This window comes from Ambystoma mexicanum, chromosome 1q, assembly GCF_040938575.1.
Source record: "Ambystoma mexicanum isolate Mex_15411 chromosome 1q, UKY_AmexF1_1, whole genome shotgun sequence".
Classification (NCBI taxonomy): domain Eukaryota; kingdom Metazoa; phylum Chordata; class Amphibia; order Caudata; family Ambystomatidae; genus Ambystoma; species Ambystoma mexicanum.
The window spans coordinates 1014721805-1014742407 of NC_090922.1; the positions used below are offsets into that span (position 1 = coordinate 1014721805).

Genomic DNA, 20603 nt, shown 5'->3' on the forward strand with positions numbered 1-20603 from the left:
GGAAAAAATTGCTCATAGAATACTTTTCTAACCATTTAAAGATTTTTACTCTTTCTTTATGGGAACTATGAGAATTAAGAAATGTAAGCCAGTACAAATTTGGTTAATGTAAACACACAACAGGATGTACATTCTTCCCAACAATGTTGTAGATGGATCTGGGATTTAACCCATGAAATTATTCACATGACATTAAGAATACTAGTGGGCAACAGTGCAATTAGGTAAGGATGTGTGCTTAGTACCTGATACCATAATAATTAAAAGTAAATCAAGAAGAATAACAAAAATAAATAATAAAATATAAAAATCAAGAAGTGTATGGACCATTATTTGAACACCTGTTTTTATTATTTGAAAAGTACTAGTGAAATTTAACCTTAAGTTAATTTGTGGTTTAACTTACCATTTTCTCTTTTTTCTTATCTAATTGTTTTTTTCAATCCCTAACACTCCTACCCTTCATCCCTCTCTAAAATGGCCATTCTTTAATTTAATTTTATTTCATCGTTTTTAATTTGTGTATTTCTGATTTCAAAAATTCGTTGACTTGAATGTTTTTTACTTGATAAATCAATGACTCTCATGTTGTCAATATGGGAATATCATGGTATGTGCTTAACGTGTAAATTATCAAATTATAAAAACCTTTTTGTAATACGAATAGCCCTGATTTGAAAAAGATGATTTAGTCATCGAAACACGTGTTTCACAAAGGGCACCAGAATATCTCATAATAAACCAAAAGATGTGGAGTTTCTGAACATTGTAAAGGGAGTCATTTGTCATCCTTTTCGGTTATTTGTGGGCGCTTGGGAATAAGCCAATGTAACACCCTAAAGAGTTTCAACTATATATAATATTTGTGCAATTAAAAACAGAATGGGTGCAGAGTGCATAATGACTAATTCAGCGACGTTCAAAAGTGCGATTTGACCAAAGAATTGACACAGTACGTTATGTTATGTTGAATGATTTTTATACCGCACGCTATAAGAAACCAAGTGCATAACTCAAGGTTTATCTGTCTAGTAATGATTGCTATTTAGATACAGTTTTAAAGAGGAGTGACTAGAGGTATGATTTTTGGGACGTATTGATTACTGGCCTTGCACACCAATATGTTCGGTGCAGAGTTATGGGTTGTTACGTGAACCATATTGTGAAGATTAAGACCCACAACCTGTATGCAGCCTAATGATATCCAGACCACTTTGGTCCGTGTAATATCCTGTTGTGCTGTCACCATTGCATCCTTGAGCACGATAAAGGGGAGGCTAAGAGTCGGGGCGGGGGCTGAACCTTTTCCGTGGGCACTGGGTTCTCTTTTGGATCACTAATCTTACCAGTTCCATTACAATACCATCTGTCTGTGGTTCAACATAAAACGTTACTATTGCTGCCATGATTTTCTGGTAGAGCCCGCTATGTGAAGCTAGTGCATCTGGTTCTCCATCCCATTGGGAGCTATACCTACTTCACAGCGCTAAACTTTCATGAACGTCGTGGTCTCAAATAGTCCCCCAATGTTGTCGTGTGTGTACCTCCTGTGTGGTTTGTGTTTATGATTAGGTTTTATACGGTTCTGAATTGTACGGTAATTTGTTAGTTCCGATTACAGAACGGCTACTAAAATATAGTATTTTATTCTGTTTTCTGCACAGCTATATTTTGCCGTTCTGTGTATGCCAATATTTTTTCTGCTACCGTTGATGGATTCTTCAACCAACATTGGCGGATATTCATCAACAGTGCTTATTTGATCACTGTTATGTGGGACGACCGAAAGGGACCAATCTGCCCTTTGGCAATACCAGCAATAAGGAGCAACCTGTCATCGTTCTGTAGTCAAAACGTGATGATGCGAAAGCGTTGCACTTGAAAGTGCAAACAATCCATATCTTCTCATGAATGGAATACCATGTGCGTCATTAGAACGTTTTGCTGGTGTAACATATGGACACACAAAAATTGGAGTACAAGGATTGCTTGATCTATTGCTGATCACAATCGCCGTATCATGTGGAGGTTATAAACAACATTCGAAACATGCAGTGTTCGCTATCTATAACTTGTATTGCAAAAATGTATTGTTCATTTCGTGGACTTAATCTCTTGTGAGCGTTCTTTGAAAAATAAAAGCTTACATTGCAAACTATTGATGTTTTATCTTAAAAAAGAATGTTTTGCTCTCGTATTTGGGACACGAAAGAAAAGTTATGCTCTGTGAGAGGATGTGTGTGTTTATCTTCCTGGTTCTGCGTTAAGTAACGTTATGGTATGGGTAATGACGTTGCACGTTTTGACTACACTGGCCATGAATGTCATGAAAATGGGTGGAGCATATCGTTTGGACTAGTGATGTCAGTTTGAGGGGCGGGCAATCTGTATTCTTACCGCAAGGGCACTTGAACGTAGGGCGATGCATCAACGGATAAGATTAGCACAAGATGGCGGCACCCAACCCGTTGTTTTCCCATATGTAAAAGTGAGGAAAACTAAGGTAAGATGCATAGGAAAAAATGTAAAGATCGATTACAGTATGCTTAAAAATACATGCCCGAATGATCGGGACAATAAACATTTTTAGCAAACTATTCCTTTAAGTTCACTAGTGAACGTCTTTGAATTATTGAAAGGGGAAGTCCAGGTCCCCTCTGGCATCCTTTTAGAAAGGACCAAGGATGTGGAATGCTGTGACTCCTCTCTAGTGGACTTTAAAAAAAAAATGCAATCAACACAAATGTCACACAATCATTGGAACAAATTAAAGCAGAGTTAAGCCAACACACAATCATTTGAAGTGCTATCAAATTGAATGCGACTACGCTGAACACTCACTTAGTTAATGTAGAGACAAACTTGGCAACCATATCAATTGGCAATCAGGCCACAAATACCCCAATAGAGCATGGAATGGTGTTGGCAGAGTTGGCGCACACCTTTTACAATGCTCTAGATGACATGCCTCTCTCCCAGTCCACCATAGAGGAGTTTGTATGGTTGGCTCCTCCCTCCTGTGATACGGGAGAAGAAGGTGGCAGGGAGGAAACAGAGGAGCCAGTATCTCCAATGGAGTCACCAACTGAACTGGTATCAACAAAATGAAAGCGGACAATTAAGAGTGTCAGCTAAACAATCTCTTTGCCACCTGGCACAACAAGAAGTGTCCCCAGTTCGCATCCTGGCAAAGTCAGGGCCCCGGCTCTATGCACAACGCATTTCACCTCCAGTGGACATGCATGAAAGCCTTCGCCTTTCTGCCAACTCCTCATTCTAATAGCTCCATGGTGGCCGGCCAGGCCATGGTTTTCTGAGCTGCTCAATTTCTCGGAAGTGCCCCCAATTCACCTCCCGATGGGCCCAGCACATCTTCTGGCACAGCAGGGGGGCAGAGTCATCCACCCTGCGCCAGGGAACCTAGCCCTCACAGCGTGGTACCTGTGCAGGTAACTCTTCGGCACCTTAGCCTCTCACAGGCTAATCTGGAGATCATATAGGGCGCCAGGAGCAAAGCTACCAGGGCCCAACACAAAAGCAAATAGACCAGATTCTGCCACTGGAATCGACCCCCTGGGGTGCACCTTGGACGACATGCTCTCCTTTTCGGCACACCTTGCTCATTCAGGCGTGCAAGTGGACACCTGCCGCACATACCTCGCAGCCATTGGGGCTTACAGGAACTTGGAGGAGGGCATTTTCTCCTCCTCCATCCCTATCGTTAAGAAACATGTGACGGGCCTCGCAAGGCTCTACCCGCTTGTCAAATGACCGCACCTTGTGTGAGACCTTAACATAGTCTTGTGCGCACTGGCGCACAAACCGTTCAAGCCAATGGCATCCGTGGACATCAGGTTGGTCACCATCAAGACGCCCTTACTAGTCAGCCTTACCTCGGCTCATAGTGTCAGCGAAATCCAGGCGCTGGTCGCCTCTGAGCCATATACCACCTTTCACAAGGACATGGTAGTCCTGTGGACACACCCGGCATTTCTGCCCAAGGTTCCGTCTGCTTTCCACTTGAATGAGGAAATAGTCCTTCCTACATTTTTCCCCGATCCTAAGAACGAAGGACAGAGCGTGCTGCACTCCCTGGATGTCAGGTGTACCCTGAAATTCTACTTGGACAGGACCAAGGGCTTCTGCAAATCGGACACCCTGTATGTCACTTTCAGAGTCTCAGGAACAGGCTATCAGGCCTCTAAGGCTTCCATATCCCGCTGGATGGTCTCTGCCATCAAAGAAGCATATGAGGGCCAGCACTGGCTGCTCCCGGCCAACTTGCATGCCCACGCAGTCGGGGCCAAGGCAACGGCCATCACATTCCAGCACCATGTCCCTTGGCAAGCCATAAGTAGGGTTGCCATTTGGGTCTCTCCCTCTGCTTTCTGCAAGCATTACTGTTTGGGTGCCTGCTCTAGATCTGATGCGGCTTTCGGACAGGCGGTTCTCAGGAACCTATTTGCTTAAGGAGGGTCTCCTCCCCACCCTGGGGCTACAATCAGTTGTAATCGCCCATACAGTATGGAGGAAAGGGGACGGGACGTAAGAGTAATTATAAGTAGCTAACTGTAGTGACTAACGTACTCTTAGTCCATAGTCCCCTTTGCTCCATACGCCCCACCAACCTCCCCCCTAATACTGGTGTCATTAGGCAATGTTAAATCGATTATCGACGCGTCAATGGGGACTGAGGTGTGGCGCCGGAGGGCGGAGTCAGGGCAGCACATGCTCCCTGGGCCGCACCCCCGCGCGCTTCTAAATTTAAAGGGGAAGAAGGTTTCTTCTGATGAAAAAGGTTCTGTCTCCCATCCCTTGGAAGGGATGCCCATACAGTATGGAGGAAAGGGGACTATGGACTAAGAGTATGTTAGTCACTACAGTGAGTAATTTATAATCTTTGAATTATGGAGGATACAGCCTACTATATTAGCAGATTGATGATCTTGTGCTACAAGAAAGAATGATGGCATGCATTTCTATCTATGTTGCGTGATATGCGATAGTGGGAAGTGTCTAGCATGTGTTCTTTAAGTAATACCTACTGGAGCATTGTCCTTCACAATTATCCACCTATCTCAAGATAGGGATGTGCTCGTCTCTCACTGAGATCAACACATTAGCTCCAATCTTTAAGATAACCTGTTGGGGGGCGTGGCCTGGAGCACCGGCAATGCAGACACTCTCTTAGAGGCCTCCGCGACAGGCCCGCTGCTTCAGCGGTTTAGTGAAGTACCACCGCCTAACATGCGGCCAAAATCCTGCCTGGGTGGTCGGAAGTCCAGCGCCTCATAAAGAGATGAAAATAGGGGCTGGCGACCACCGGGAAGCTGCACAACGATAATCTGAACTTTGCGGCCCCTCCGCTGCCTCCTCCCAAAATGGCGGATGGAGCAAGCAGAACCCATACCAAGTCGTTGCAAGCTTGTCGAGGAGCTGCAACCCCCGTTGGGAACCCCGCTGGACCCAATAGCCATCCCGGGCCCTCCAGCTCCGGACCCAGCGCAACGCATGACACGCACGGAGAGCCCCAGCCCTGGTGGCGACTCGCCACATGACGGAGAGGGGCCCTTGCGGTAACCCCAGGTACGTGGATCATTGGGGGCACATCAAAGCCCCGGGGCGGCATGGTGTGGCCCCCCTGCCTCATGCTCCAACAACCCACCTCACTCCAAGGGCCACGGAGGAGCGGTGGCATCCCACTCCCCTCGCGCCCCCCCCACGGGGCGCTGGACTAATACAGCAATGCTCAATTCCCTGGGCTCAGACCGCTGCTGACGCTCCGGGGCTGCTGGCGTGGGCCCGGGTGCTACACACTGGGCTAAAACCCCTGGCAACCCCACAACTGATCTAGCCAGCATTTCTCCATCTCGACAACTACCCAGCACCAGCTCCTGGTTGCAGCTGACCCCAGCTCCCATACAGGGCCCCCAGTGCCTGCAGCTCCTCCAGCCTCACATGTAAGCTACCACAAGATGGGGTCTTTGTAAAGGATCCTTACTGCAACCAGCGCTCACCTAGAACTGGGCACCCACACTCCGCCCTGAGGCCGCACTGAATGGGAGTGCACCTGTGACTGTTTGGCTTTGCCCAACCTCCTCCACTTCTTTCCTGGGGCACCCCGGCCCACTCTGCGATTCCCCTCCCCCTAAACCAGAGACCAGAGGCGACACTACAATCCCACGCCGCACTGGGAGAGCCAAAACCCTTCTGCACTTCGCTCTGGGAGGTCTCAAACTACGGAAACCTCAACCACTGCAGGGATTGATCAAGGAGGTGAGAGCCCCCCCCCCTAAATAACCTGTTTTCCCTGACCTCAATTAACAGTCTCCCCCACTTTACCTTCCTGAGTGATTACTGGCCCACCTGCCCTAAAACTCCACTTGGCGCAATGGCAAAGCGACTGAAAGCTGGCAAAAACTCAGACATCGCCACTATGTTTACGTCGACCGACAAGGGGAAGAAGCACGACCCTCCCAAACTTACCCCACATAAATCCCAAGAGGAGAGAGAAGCCCTTGCCACCAAAGAGGACATACAGGCTTTTATGGCCAATATCCAATCTGAATTTAGATCCTGCATGACAGAGCTCACTACCAAGCTGGAACAGACCGATCAAAGAGTGACTTTGATGGAAGAGAGGCTGAGGGAGGTGGACAACTGCTCCCGGGACCATGATACCACACTGGGGGAAGTCTAACACTCGATTAGAACCCTTCAGCACAGGTGTGAAAGGTTGCCAGTCATTTGGTCGAAAACAATTGGTCGACTGGACAACTGGTCGAATCAATTTGGTCGAAAACCAAATGGTCGAATTTTTTTTTTTTATTTTTAGCCCTTTTTTTTGGGGGGGGGTTCCCCCCCCCAACTCCTTTTTTCTTTCTTTTTTTTTTTTCTACACGAAAACCCACAAAACACATATATAAATAAAAAAAAAAAAATCGACCATTTGGTTTTCGACCAAATGACGTCGACCAGTTTGTAGTCGACCAAATGACTGGACACCGTGTGAAATCCTCAAATTCAAACAAGAGGATCATGAAAACAGGGCCCGGCGCAACAACCTCGGATTTTGGGGGATTCCAACCTCTGTCCCAGACAAAAATCTGGCAGAAATGTGGGGAACGTCTTCCAATCCCTCCTCCCACTACTGGAAAAATCCCAACTCCTCTTGGACCGCACTCACAGACTGCGCCCACCTCAGGGTGTTGATTCAGACCTCCCCCCGACGTCATAACTAGAGTACATTTTTATACCACAAAGGAGGCACTATCAACAATCAGCCGCTCTCAACATGAGTTCTCCTTCCAGGGTTCGCCTCTCCAGATCTATCAGGACCTCTCACTTCTTACACTTCAGAAGAGGAACTCTCTCCAGCCTCTGACCCTCTTCTTGCAGGAACCTCAAATCCGATACAGATGGCGATTCCCGGCCGCCCTGCAGTTCTCCTTTAAGCGCAAAATCAACCACCTCATAGATGCTAACAAAAGGATGCATCCATCTTCGCCCGAAGATTCTACCTCGCCAAGCCACGAGCATACCCCTGACGTGAGAGCTGCCTCCCTCCCGAAACCCAGACGATCCTACTGGTCAAAGGTGCCAAGAAGCAACAGAAGAAGGTAGGCTGGGGCTGGACAGCAGCCGGTGGCTTTTGTCCCTGTGTCCTTATAGACCCCCCAGCCCAAGCTCGACAAAACTTCACTGATCCTGACCCAAGTTAAGAACGTTCATAATCAATGCAGCAGGCCCCACTCACGTCTCATGCCCATTTCCAAGGTACATACCACCTATGAGTCCTTGGAATCCCAGACTATTTTCTCAAGTGGCCTGTTTGGCTAGGGGAGCGGCTGTACCCACAATGTTGCCACCCCCACCCCCACCCGTTAAAGTTACACCCCCGTTGGGGGCTTGTTCCAAAACCCCAAGAGCAGAGTGACACATTCATAGCCTTTCCTCAAGATGGCGGTTAACTCACTCCCCTCCGCCCCCACCCCAGATGCAGCAACGAGGGGGGACCTAGCCCAGGAGCATCAGACCTCGACATTTCTCACCCTCCATGTCAATGGCCTAAACTCCCCCGCCAAACGGAAGTCGATACTAAAAAAGCTGTAAGATGAAGATGCAGGGTGGCCCTACTTCAGGAAAACCAACTAATTCCAGCAGACTACGGGCGCCTCCGCTCCCAACTCTACCCGCTTCAGCTTTTCGCCTCAGGCGGCTCTAAAAAGGGGCGCACAGCGATTCTTTTCAGGAGGGGTTTGAACCCCCAGGTCCTGGAATCAAAAACTTGCCCGGAAGGCCCATTTGTGGCAGTCAAATGCCTACTGCTGGTAGACCTTTGCACTTTTGTATCAGTATATGCCCCTAATTCCGGGCAAGCAGCCTTCTATGACTCGTTGGGTTCCTCCCTCGCTCCCCTCACAGAGGGCCAAGTTATAATTGGGGGACACTTCAACGGAGTACCAGACTCCTCAAAAGACAAATCTCATCCTCCCACCCCCGGAGACTTCACTCAGGCACTCAGCCTCCTGCACCTGTTCAGATCCCTGGACGTAGTGGACTCTTGGCGAATACTTCCTCCCGCCGAAAAAGACTACTCCTTCTATTCTTATGTGCATCTAACTTTTTCAAGGATTGATCTCCTCTTGACGTCCCCCCAGATGCTTGCCTACGCCAACGAAGTGTCTATCGGACCACGGATCCTGTCTGATCATGCCCCGGTAATCCTTGAGATTCCCCCCCCCCACCAGTTAAAGTTACATCGAAACAGATGACAGGCCCGTTTGGCCCTTGAAGAAGAACTTAAAACAGCAGAGGGAGCCCACAATGAAAAGGGCTGGTCCCCCAAGAAACAGCGAGCCATCCGTATCACCAGAAAGAAACTAGAGGCCCACTACGCCGAACACACAGCGCAGCTTTTGACCAAAGCTAAACAATTCTGTTACGGGAAGAACAACAAGGCGAACAAGCTGCTGGTGGCCAAGCTAGCTAAGGCAAAGCGTAGCAGCACCATTATAGGGCTCCCTGATCCACGTGGAGTTATACAATACGCGGAATCAAAGAAGCAACAGCTAGCGGCGGACCACATGGTTCAGGTCATGACAGCGCCTCCACGAGACCAGATTAAGCAAAGAAAATATCTACAAGAAGCGTCCCTCCCCCGGCTACTCCATTCGGCCAAGGAGAACCTAGAAACACCAATCACAGGTGAGGAGGTTGAGGAAGCTATTAAACCCCTTAAATCTCAGGCCCTGGGTCCGGACAGATTCTCCTCCAGATTCTATAAAATCTTCAAACCCCAATTGGTCCTCCCCCTGGTAACGCTTTTCAACTCCTTTAGGGAAACAGACACAATGACTCCCCAATGCAGGAATCGACCACAGTTCACCTCCCCAAGCCAGGGAAAGACCTGAGAGATCCGGCCACCTATAGGCCAATAGCCTTGCTGAACATTGATGCTAACCCGTATTCCAAAATCCTCGCTAACCGCCTGGCACGCATATTACCTGAGGTAATCCACCCTGACCAAGCAGGCTTTATTAGGAACAGATTGGCGGGAGATCATATCTGCAGAACCCTGGATCTTGTGGACCTTTCTTCTAGGGGATCTAAGGGACAAGTGTTAATGGCCCTAGATGCCACCAAGTCATTCGACAAGGTGGATTGGTCTTTCATGAGCCTCGCCCTGGAGGCCTTTGGGTTTGGCCCGGCATACCGAGCGATGGTCCTGGCCAATTACAAATCACCTAAAACCTTTCTAAGGATCAATGGCTCGCTCTCTGCCCCAATTCCCCTGACCAGCGGTACCAGACAGGGCTTCCCGTTGTCCCCGCTGCTATTTGCACTTATCATGGACCCCTTCGCCCAGAAAATCAGACTGAATGACCAGATCAAGAGTCCCCAGGTCGGCCCATCCCAAAATAAAATCACCCTATATGCAGATGACATGCTGCTCACAATCTCGGAGGCCCGCTCCTCACTAAAACATGCTTTGGCTGAAATAACTAGCTGTGGGGAGGTCACTGGTTTTTCTATCAACTTCAATAAATCGGTGGTCCTGAGGGTGGATCTCTCCTCAGAGGATCAGGAGACATTGATCCAGATGTGCCCGATCACATGGAGGGCAAGGGCGATTCCCTACTTGGGGGTCTACATACCTGCGAACCCGAAAGACACATACCAAACAAACTTTCCCCGGCTCTTTAAAGAAATATAAGACGACTTGAAACACTGTGCGACCCAGGAAATCTCCATGATGGGGCGCATAACGGCCTGTAAAATGAACTTGCTCCCAAGGTTTCTCTACTCCTGCTCCTCCCTCCCTGTTGCGATAGCTGCCCCCGCACTCCGCAACCTACAGAGGAAAATGCTCCAATTCATCTGGAGGGGAAAGAAGGCCAGGATCCCCTCAAAAACAATGTTGGCCAACGCAAGATTGGGCGGACTGGGGGTCCCCGACCTGCGATCCTACAGGGTGGCACCGCAATTGGCACACATCCGTGCTTGGTAAATATCCACTGATCGCCCCAGATGGGTAGAATTGGAACAATTACGGCTACTGCTCCCCCTGCGGTTCCTTCCACACATACCACCCTCTCTCAGGGAGTGCTGGGATGGACTCCTGCTGGTGACCAAGTACACCCTGAACTCCTGGGACTGGGTGCTGAAACATAAGGGAATCCTGAGGGGCCTGAGCCCCCTAGCTCTGATTTTCCATAACCCGACCTTCTCACCCAGAACGAACCCCTGGAACTTCCAGAACTGGATTGCAAGAGGCCTCGAGACCCTAGGTCAGCTGTATGTGGGAGATCTTCCTTGCACGTTTGCACAAGGCAAGGAGAAGTTCCAGCTCCAGCAAAGGGACAGATTCACATACATTCAGCTTCGGCACTGGTGCTCTCACCCACAAACTCTCCAAGCAGCCACACGCCCTCTCACCCCTCCTCGAGCTAACCCTCAAGGACCTCCCAATTCAGGGCAGGAGCTCCACTCTATACAGGCGATTCCTAGTGGACTTTCTCATTTCAAAAACCCGATGCATGGCCCAGTGGGAAGCGAATTTGGGACACTCGATCAAGGACCAAACTTCGGTGGACATTTGGAACCGAGCACATGCATCCTCCACCTGATTTACCAACAGAGAGTGCGCATACTGCTGCTGCTGCGCTGGTATTATTCCCCTCTCAGGCTTCATCACATGAACCACTCTCTTGACCACACCTGCTGGAAGGGGTGTGGCAGACCGGGCTCCTTCTTTCACATGTGGTGGAGATGTCCAAAAATTCAACAATTCTAGAAGTCATGCTTAACCACCATTGAACAGATAAACAGCCCTCCCCCTAGAGCCTGGACCCATCCTTCTGGGGGTCCCAGTCCACGAGACCTACCCGCGCTCTGGAAGCCGAGCCAAACTACTAACTCAATGCCTCATGGCCGGCAAAATAGTGATAGCCAGAGGGCCCCTTCATGTCCCTGTGGTGGGGGAAAATATGGCACATCCTGATCGCGGAGAAGGTAACAGCAGCAAAGGCTGGGGTCCTCCATCGCTTTCAGAACACTTGGGCCCCAATGTTGGAATATGATCTAAAATTCCCAGCATTGACTTATAAGCCTACCAACATCCGGTGGACCCTGGGGGACGGGGACGCTTCCTGAGAGGGAGACGCGACCGGAATGGAGGCAGAGCACAAACTACTGAGCAACATCTCTAACTTTGGGCTGGGGAGGGAGATGGTTGGAGGATTGGAAGGGATTTTTATTGCCTTTGGACTTGTGTACAAAGCCTGTTTACGTTGTATTGTTGACACTCTGCCTTGGTTTAAAATAAACATATTTTTTAAAAAAATAACCTATTGCTGTATAGTTAATTCCATCTGAGTAGTCCAGGACATTTAGAACGTGAAGACCATGAAACTTTCACACATACATTGAGACACACACAAGTTTAATGTTTTGCGACTCAGCCAGTTTTATCATGAAATGTGGATCTCTGTCTGTGGGTAACTGCAGACGTTATCTCTGTGGGTAATGTACAGTATCCCAGCCTGCACCATAACACACTACAATGAGTTTTCTATAATTTTAAATCAAAGTTTGGAGGGCACTTTCATTCTTTCTCAATGGTACAACCATACACATGGTGGAGAACGAAAAATCAAAGTTGAGAAATGTGGGCACCATGTTTTTGAGCTTGGAGGGAAAAGGGGCGCACATGAAATAGCCTTTTTAGTTTATTATTAAAACACTATGGAGTCAAACTTGTTTAGATAAATAATGTTCAACTACACTTGGAGAAGAACATGTTTTATCTAGTTTCAGATATCATCAGAAAGATGTGTGGTTTCTTTTATGGCATCTAAATTAAACATTACACATCAAAGAAATGCATTGGCACAATCGCTGAACAAATAAAACATTAAAACAAACTGCATATAAATATACCTTTTATGATCGACAGTTGGACAGAATAATTTAATTTCTACATGTTATTTGTTCTCTTATAGGATAATGCAGTAGCAGCCAGTCGACGATCAAAGTTTGTAGAAGAAACACATTCCCACCTGCAACGCCAAATTGAAAAAAAGGATGGTGAAAATTATAACATGACAACAAAAATAATGGTAATGTTTGATTAAAATTAAGTAAAGTTCTATGCAAAATGCGGTGACCATGCCCATTACCGTCCTCAACACTTCACACCTCTTCCCTGTCTGTGAACATATCTCCTTCTGATCACATACTCATTCTTTTCACTATCTCTGTACCAACTTCACTCTTGCTTCCTACACCCTCATCCATCATCAAAAAATAATTGTGAGGGGTCAGAAATGTGAGGCTGGTAACTCTGAAGTTTTCTCAACAAATGCCATTTGATTAAATTAGAAGGTTAAATAAACGGAAACACTCTAAGGAAGGATATCTTTCCCTCACACTTATACATATTATAAATAAGTAGGGAAATGCATGGCAGTTCAAAACAATAAGTGACTTTCGTATTGCAACACAATCTCTCTCCGAATCTGGGTGAATTCCCCTTACCCAGATTTTAAGCAGAATTCTGTTTCACAGTTCAAGAAAAGAAAATCAGGAAATCCAGGTTTGCAACAAAGTTCTAACATAGTTCTTTGCAACTTCAGTTAGTCAACAGAAACTACCAATACTCCAATGATTCAACAAAGAAAATAGAAGGTACTTCCTCTTCCTTGTACGATTGATCCTCCTTAGATAAAGGACAACTTCGCTATTCATCAAAGGCAACAATAATTGTCTTGATCTGGATGATTTGCCACAACTGATAATTTCTAAAGAAATGCAACTTCTTGGTAACAGCTTTGCACAGCTATTCCCTCTGCAACATAAGCACATACAATGGCCCTCATTAGGACTCCGGCGGAAGCACCATGGTCGATGCCGGAGTCCGCCATGGCGGAATGGGTAATTACCATCCCATTCCAAGGTTGGCGGGGCGGTAATTCCCCATGCCACCATGGCCCTTCCCCATTCCCTTTCTTGCCCCATAGGGCATAATGGGAATGGGGAAGGCGGTAAGTACGGTACCGCAAATTGCGGTTCCGTACTTACCTCGAGAGTCCCTTTGTGGGCCCCTACTTTAACGGCTGGTCTAGACCAGCTGTTAAGGTCGGGTCCCGCAAAGGGACCTCTTAGTCAGGCATTAAGGGTTTAATGGCACCACACTTTTTATGGCGCCGTTAACCCCTTAACGCCAGGGTCCTAATGAGGGCCATTGTCTCTGTCACGACCACTTTGTAGCACTTCTTCGACGTCCACCTGGTTTACTCCCATGTCGAGCCTACTACTTCAGTTCACTCCTGGTCTACTTCCATGCCAGGCCTACTCCTCCAAATGTTTGCCATCTGGGTACTCCCCTGCCCAAACAACTTTTCACAAATGCTTTTGTGGTTAAGGTCAACAGACAAAAGATTCACAACAGCTTCACAGTATTCAACAGTTTGTAGCTTCAAAACCTTTAAAAACTCTTTAGGGAAAACAAGATGCACATTAGTGCTCTTTAATACTCTTTTGTAAATAATGTACCACTCCTTGAGAATATCTTTTTACAGTAGGGCAGCCTTTTTTTACACTCTTGTTTCCCCGCTGCACAAGAAACCAAATACTGGCATGCTCAGGGTCTTATCCTGCTTCTCCCTTGGCTTTGGCAATGTGAGTTCATACCAGCTTTCAAAACATGTTGTATAAAATATGGGCAACGAGTTACACAACTGAGGGACCTTTCATTACCCGCCATCTGCTGTTGGAAATGTCTTTTGGATTGTATTTGCCTTGATGTTAGTTGCTTTTGGCTTAGGCAATACTGGTGGCTATTATTTCTCAACAAGATCACCCCATTGGGTTGCGGGGCTTTGCATGGCCTCCCGCATTTTAAGTTAGTCATTTGGTTTTGTTATATAAGACTTTCGCTGCTATTCAATAGTCCGATATTCAAAACTGCTTTGAGAACCACTTTCACTCCTACGCAAGTGCTGTGTTAGCTGCTTTTCAATATTTTCGTTACTTTCAGAGCCGCTTTCACTCATACGCGAGTGGTGCTCTCTTTCTGAATGCCTGCCTTGGACACACGAGCGGGTGCGAAGCGCTCTGGGGTCACTAACAGCATGTGAACTCGCCTGGTAAGACATGCGCCTCGGGTACCCTCGCTGCTCACATGACTTCTGCTTTTGTCGCTCCATGAGACCCGGCAAGCTACTACTCGTAGTCTGCCCATGCCACCTGCTACTGGAGCTCCTTCTGCTCCTGTAGCCCTCTGGTGCACGCCAGCCGCCGGAGACAGCCTCAGGGCTCTCGGCTGCATACCAGCCACTAGAAACAGCCTCCTGGGAACAAAAGCTTCCCTCTCCTTCTTTACCCACTGCACAGCCTTTGCACTTCAGGATTTGAGAGACACAGACCCTCTCAGGACCGGTGGCAGATCTCTGCCACACAGTGGTCCCAGCGTCTTCTCTCACCTTCAGCTTCTGCCTGGGCTGCCTGCACAAACCACACTGCTTATCATTCTCCTTCTTACTCTGATTCTCTCTAATAGCCTGCACGTGAGAGGCCTTTTTTAAGCCTGCCTGTCTCTCCGAGGTGTGGGTAATTTCCATTAATGATTTGACCACTCCTCAGCATTGTACTTTTTGAGCACTCTTCTTCATCCCAGTATTTAAGGAATTATGGGACTTGAAGTCCTGAATGGCAAAGTTAGGTTTTCTTCTTCTATTTTACAATAAGCCATTAGAACAGTGGGGTTGAGAAAGGGGTTTCCTCCTGACCTGCCTCCCCCCATTTCATCCTCCTGCAAAACACCACCCAGAGGGTCGGGATCAGGAAACACATGCCTTTCCCTGGCCACATGAGAAGGGTCCCAAGCCAGGGCTTCTGCAATTTATGCCCGTCTTCATGGCCCTGTAATTGGGCTGTGTAAAAAGCTCTAGCCTCCTTCATTTGCCCACCTTTTCAAACTTGCCTTTGCAGAGTTAGATACAGCTTTAGTTACCTCCTTTTGACATTCAGTATCCAGACTAACATGCATTTGCAACTAAGCTACTTGGGTATTGCATGCTGTCCCTTGACCTCATCACTGCTCTTGACTCTGGTATAATTCTTACTACATTGATCTCATATCCACTGTCCTCTTACTCCATTGTAAGTTGTCCATGATCCTACAGACCACAGTGCCCCCCAAAATTCACTCAACCTCTCAGCATATGACTTGGCTTTCTACTTCTTGTAAATCACAAAAATACAGGACAAACTGTCTGACTACCCCACTTCTACCCGCCCCTACTTTGTGGTCCCTATCACACTTACACTCCCCCCGCATCCCCCTACCCCTTACAAACCACAATGAGCTCACACAGCCAAATCCATCCTTCCCTCCATCAAATACTTTTGTAACCTGAATGAGCAAAGCTCTCATCGGTCAACTGTTATCGCCACTTCTCCTTCCTTCTACAACGTTGCTCACAATTGTCATTTTCCCAGCATCCTATAAGGTGGCCAGTCATACCCATCTTGACAAAACCTACTCCTGACCATAAAATGCCCTCTATCTACAGACTTGTGTTTATTATGCCCCGCCTTTCCCGAATCCTTGCGTGTGTTATGCTCTGTGCAACTGCCCAAATCCAGACTCTTAAGCAGGCATTGCCCTGATTCATATTTCCAACCTTCTTACAAATGCTCACCTCCATCCTCAATGTACTCAAACTCTCTCTCTGTTGACACAGTGGGTCATCTTTCCCTCTTCTAAGCTTCCCCTCCCCCTTTCTTCTAGGCACATCAAATAGACCACAGTGATTCTTATTTCTCTGACTGCTCCTTCATCTCCCGAAACTCTTAACACTTCCTCATAGCCGCCCACTTTCCATTGGGCATTCCACAGGCATCATTTATGGGTCACGTTTTATTTCTCTGCATGGAAAGGCTTTGTTTTTTTATTTCCCATATGCTCAACTCACTACAGAGGTAAGCAGTTTTGTGACCATGTGTTTTTAGTGAGCTATCATCTCTGAAGGGAGTTTGGCAGTGACAGCTTTTATTCTTTTCCAACACTGTATTAAAAGGTGCATCCTTCAGCACTTTCCAGAAATATATTGGCTATATGTTTTATAGGTCGTTCTAATATACTTTATAAACCAATGTTGGACTTCAAGATCTGCTGCAGTACCAAGCAAAAGTTCCTATCTGTAGAGAAAATAATGTCTGTAATGTGATGAATCGAATGGAGTCATCACAGATTCCCCGGCGATGACCTCCTCCCATGTAGCCAGGGCACTGCAGCCGCTAGCTGATCCTGACCCTTGGGGTGGCTTTATGAGGGAGGATCATATGGGAGGAGACAACTACCGGGGAGATGTCATGACTTCATTGGATGAGACTCTGTATCTTCCCCCTTTCCCATGAAGAAAACCATCTTCTACCAAGACCCTAATGGCATACTGTGAACTGCTTGTTTCCTCCTTTTGGAAGAAGTAAAGCAATCTCTTCATATTTTTCTGGTCGAACACCCACCTGTGACACAAACGCACAAAGCTCCGACACAACACCCTTTTTTTCTGAAATATTAAATACCATATGTTCAACAACACCAGTGGACTTCAATTCCCAGAATTCTCCAAGTACTGAGACAAGGAGGATGATGGGGTTTGAACAAGGTACCAAGAAATTGAAATACAACATGCTTTTTAGTTGTTTTTTTCCAAAGCACCTGTGCGTGGGACATTTAAACTCGGTGCACTATTGAGAGAGGCAGCACAGAAGAAGACGTGGGCTCCTGTTCTAAGGCTCGCAAACACAGTGATTACATACCAGTGTGGCAGAGCGAGGAATGCCACCACGTCAAAGGGAGAGACGCTGGGAGCCACGACAGAGGACCTGGGCGCTCGGCAGGTCGAGAAGGCAGCGTTCTAGATTCCGGGACCGAAGGGAAGCAGGCGAGTGACTGCAGAGGCACAAAGGAAGCTGGAAAAACATCTTTTTTTTGTTTGTTTTTTTGTGTATGGTCTACATTTTCTATCTACTGACATGAAAAAGAAACCTTTACAATCTTTTGTATCACGTAGTAAAAAAACACAAACAAAAAAATAAAAGGAAAAGTAAAGAAAAAATTGCTCTTTTTTAGAGTCAATGATTTAAAATAAACAGATTTACAACCCCTCTAGGGGAGGGGAGAGACAGTAGCTCTTATTCCTCTAAAACAGATGAAGGGAATGAAGAAAGTTCACCACTGCCGCCGTTATCTGGGTCTCGTGTCCTGCAATTAATCGATGCCATGTGTTCTCTGATGTTAGCCATTCGGCTCTCTCTACGAATCTTCCTAGTTTTTTCACACGCAGGTTCCACATTCCCTTGCATTCGGTAAGCAGATGTTTTAAAGTTTGGTTTCCTGGAATTGCACAGTCTTTGCAATAAATCACTGTTTTTACTGATTGTTTCCGAGTGTTCAGAATTTCCCCTGTCAGTAGAACATTCATTCTTGCTCTGAGGAAGTTACTTCTAACATTTTCATCCGGAAATTTTTCAAGGTATTTTGGCAGTGAACCTATGTTTTTGTCGACTATAAGAAAAGTGTTCCTTAGTCTTGTGGATCTTGTTTCTTCTATTGTTTTTATCCAATCCAGGGTTACCAGCTCCTGCTTTATCTTCAGTGGATTTACCATCAGATTTTCCATGTTTGTTTCCGTCTTTGCTATTACCATTTTTATTTTTTTGTCCCCTTACCTTACCTTACCATTTTAATTTTTCTGACCCCTTACATCTTGTAAGGGGTCAGAATTTCGAGACTGACACACAGATATGGCTTTCTCAGTGTTTGCCGTTTATTAAAGTAAAAGGGGTGACATAAAAGGGGTGACATAAATGCCAATCTTTCCCTATCCTAACGAGGATGTCCCTACCTAACAAACTAAAACTAAAGAAAGGAGACCTAGTGTCCAAAAAGTCTCTGACCCTTACAATAATACATACAACAAAAAATACAAGGACATTTGGTTTCCCTCAATTCTACAAACAAAATGAAGGTTTAAATTATAGGATTTAGCAAGCACTCCTCGTGACCAGGGTTGTAACTCCTTCCCCTGGATCAAGTCCTATTCAGTTCAACACAAAGTGATTTCAGTGGCAATATTGAGTATCTGTTACACCCACCTGGTTCCCACAGGGGCGTCGATCGGACCCGGACAGCTGCGGTCTACACCAACGTGATGCGTAGTGAAGAGATGACAGTCTGGACTGGCCCGCCTAATCTTGTCTGCTGGACTCGTAGAAGTATTCTCCTGCAAGTGGAGAAAGGGATTTAGCCACCCGTGGACTTTAGTGATGGCCCCCCAACAGTTCTCGTTCTCCCCACTAATCACCTCCGATATTCCCTTTTGGTAACCTCACCTTATGTTTTTAAATGATGAGCTCTCCATCCTGCATGGCATGCAGGGGCGCGTAGATACCAGTTACTTCACTGGGTTGAAGGTACTGGAGGAGTTCCGGAGGAATATTGACTCCAGTGTCTATAAAGTTCAAAGAGTTCAAAATGTCCGATGTTCACTCTTGTTCCATTCCCTCGTTGGGTTGCAGCTGGGGCCAAAAGAATTTTGCCTGGAGGCAGCTGATGGCGTTCAGGTAAGAGTCTGTATTACCAAACACTGTCCGGTAAAAGTTGCATGAGTTTAACTTGCTGTTTTCTCTCCCTTTATAGGTGCGGCATAGGAAGATACAGCGAATTAAAGAATAATACCTCCGGTGGAAAAGCAGGTAAGCCTATGGTGGCCAAGAGATTGTCCTTGTTGTTTTTCTTGGCTCACCTTGTTGTTCCTTTTGTTTTCCCCCCAGGTGCTGGGTTTCGACGAAGAAAATGATGGAGGCAGCACCGAGTCGAAAGATGCGGTGGACTGGTAAATATTCCCCTGCGTCAGGTGGGAATCCCTGGTAAAAGAAAAACAGTTTCACTTTCCATTACAAACTGTATTTCTCCTTTAAACCAGTCACTGTCCTCTGGATCATACTGTCCCCATCCAATGACAGCCCTCTCCCTAGGCCCCTCCTCTGGCAGCCATCTTCAGATTTTTACTGCACGCTTCAGTGTTGGGAGTACTCGAGTTTACGCTACTAGCTACTTCTATGTTCTCTTTTCTCCATCTGCCAACAGCGGGGATCCGTCTTTGGTGAATTTCAGCGCCCCTTAATGGCAAAGATCCTCGAAGTTTCCAGAAGGTCATCATGACGGAGTAGAAGGAGGGAAGGTCTAAGTGCGGGCTACGGAACGTGTTTGTGGAAGACCAGTACCTACAATGGCTCTACTGCTTACACCCACGAACCATAAGGCGGTGCAGTGCGAGATATGTTTGGGGTTCTCCAAGAAGATGACAAAGGACAGGCACAGTAGACTGGCGGCGTGGCTTAACCCTAAGGCATTTGCCCCATACCCCGGTCAGGGTTATGCCTCACCAGGGACCGGCCGGTCCGAGGAGTGGTCTTCTAAGTCCTTTGATGGCATCTCATCCACGGGGGCCCAAGGCCAGGCCAAGAACCGCAAGTCTGAGTCCACCGGGTTCCCAATTGAAGCGGGTACCAAGGTGGATAGGGTGATATCAACGTCACCCTCAGCCTTCATTGCCAGCCGGCAATCGAGCTCATCCTCAAAAAGGAAATCTACCCCGGCTAAACTGCAGGAGAAATCTGAGAGTCCGCGGACGGAGAAGAAAGCTGAACTGCCGAAGCAGGCCCAAACGGCACAGGCTAAAACTTTGTTGATGATAGAGTTGGTGGCAGCTGCTAACGACAGGTAAGGGAGCTGACCCTGTGAAGGTAGCCCTTGCAGCACAGACAGTATACTTGCCCTCTAGGCACGAAACCGCTGCAGTGACTTTGGCAAAGTCTGCTGGCACGCCAGAATGGTGAAACCGGCTCAGGCCCTGGGTTCAAGCACCACTTCTGGGGAAAAAATGGGTGTTGCAGGGAAGCCCCTAAACAGCCCTTCCAAGCCATGGCAAGCCATGGAGGTCTCATCCACAGACAACTAGGACCAGGAGTCCTTGCACACGGTCCGCAAGGACATGGAAGAGGAGGACGACGGAGGTGATATCGACACA

At 47.1% G+C, this 20603-nt stretch overlaps 1 protein-coding gene across 4 annotated transcripts in view; it reads left to right on the top strand.

The window, feature by feature from the left end:
• Positions 1 to 20603, top strand: part of ODF2L (outer dense fiber of sperm tails 2 like) — a 583980-nt gene that overhangs the window by 258438 nt on the left and 304939 nt on the right. For all 4 annotated transcript variants that reach the window (XM_069641685.1, XM_069641688.1, XM_069641686.1 and 1 more), the window contains one exon: positions 12504 to 12620. In XM_069641685.1, coding sequence (XP_069497786.1) covers positions 12504 to 12620 — 117 coding nt within the window. The remainder of the gene's footprint in view (positions 1 to 12503; positions 12621 to 20603) is intronic.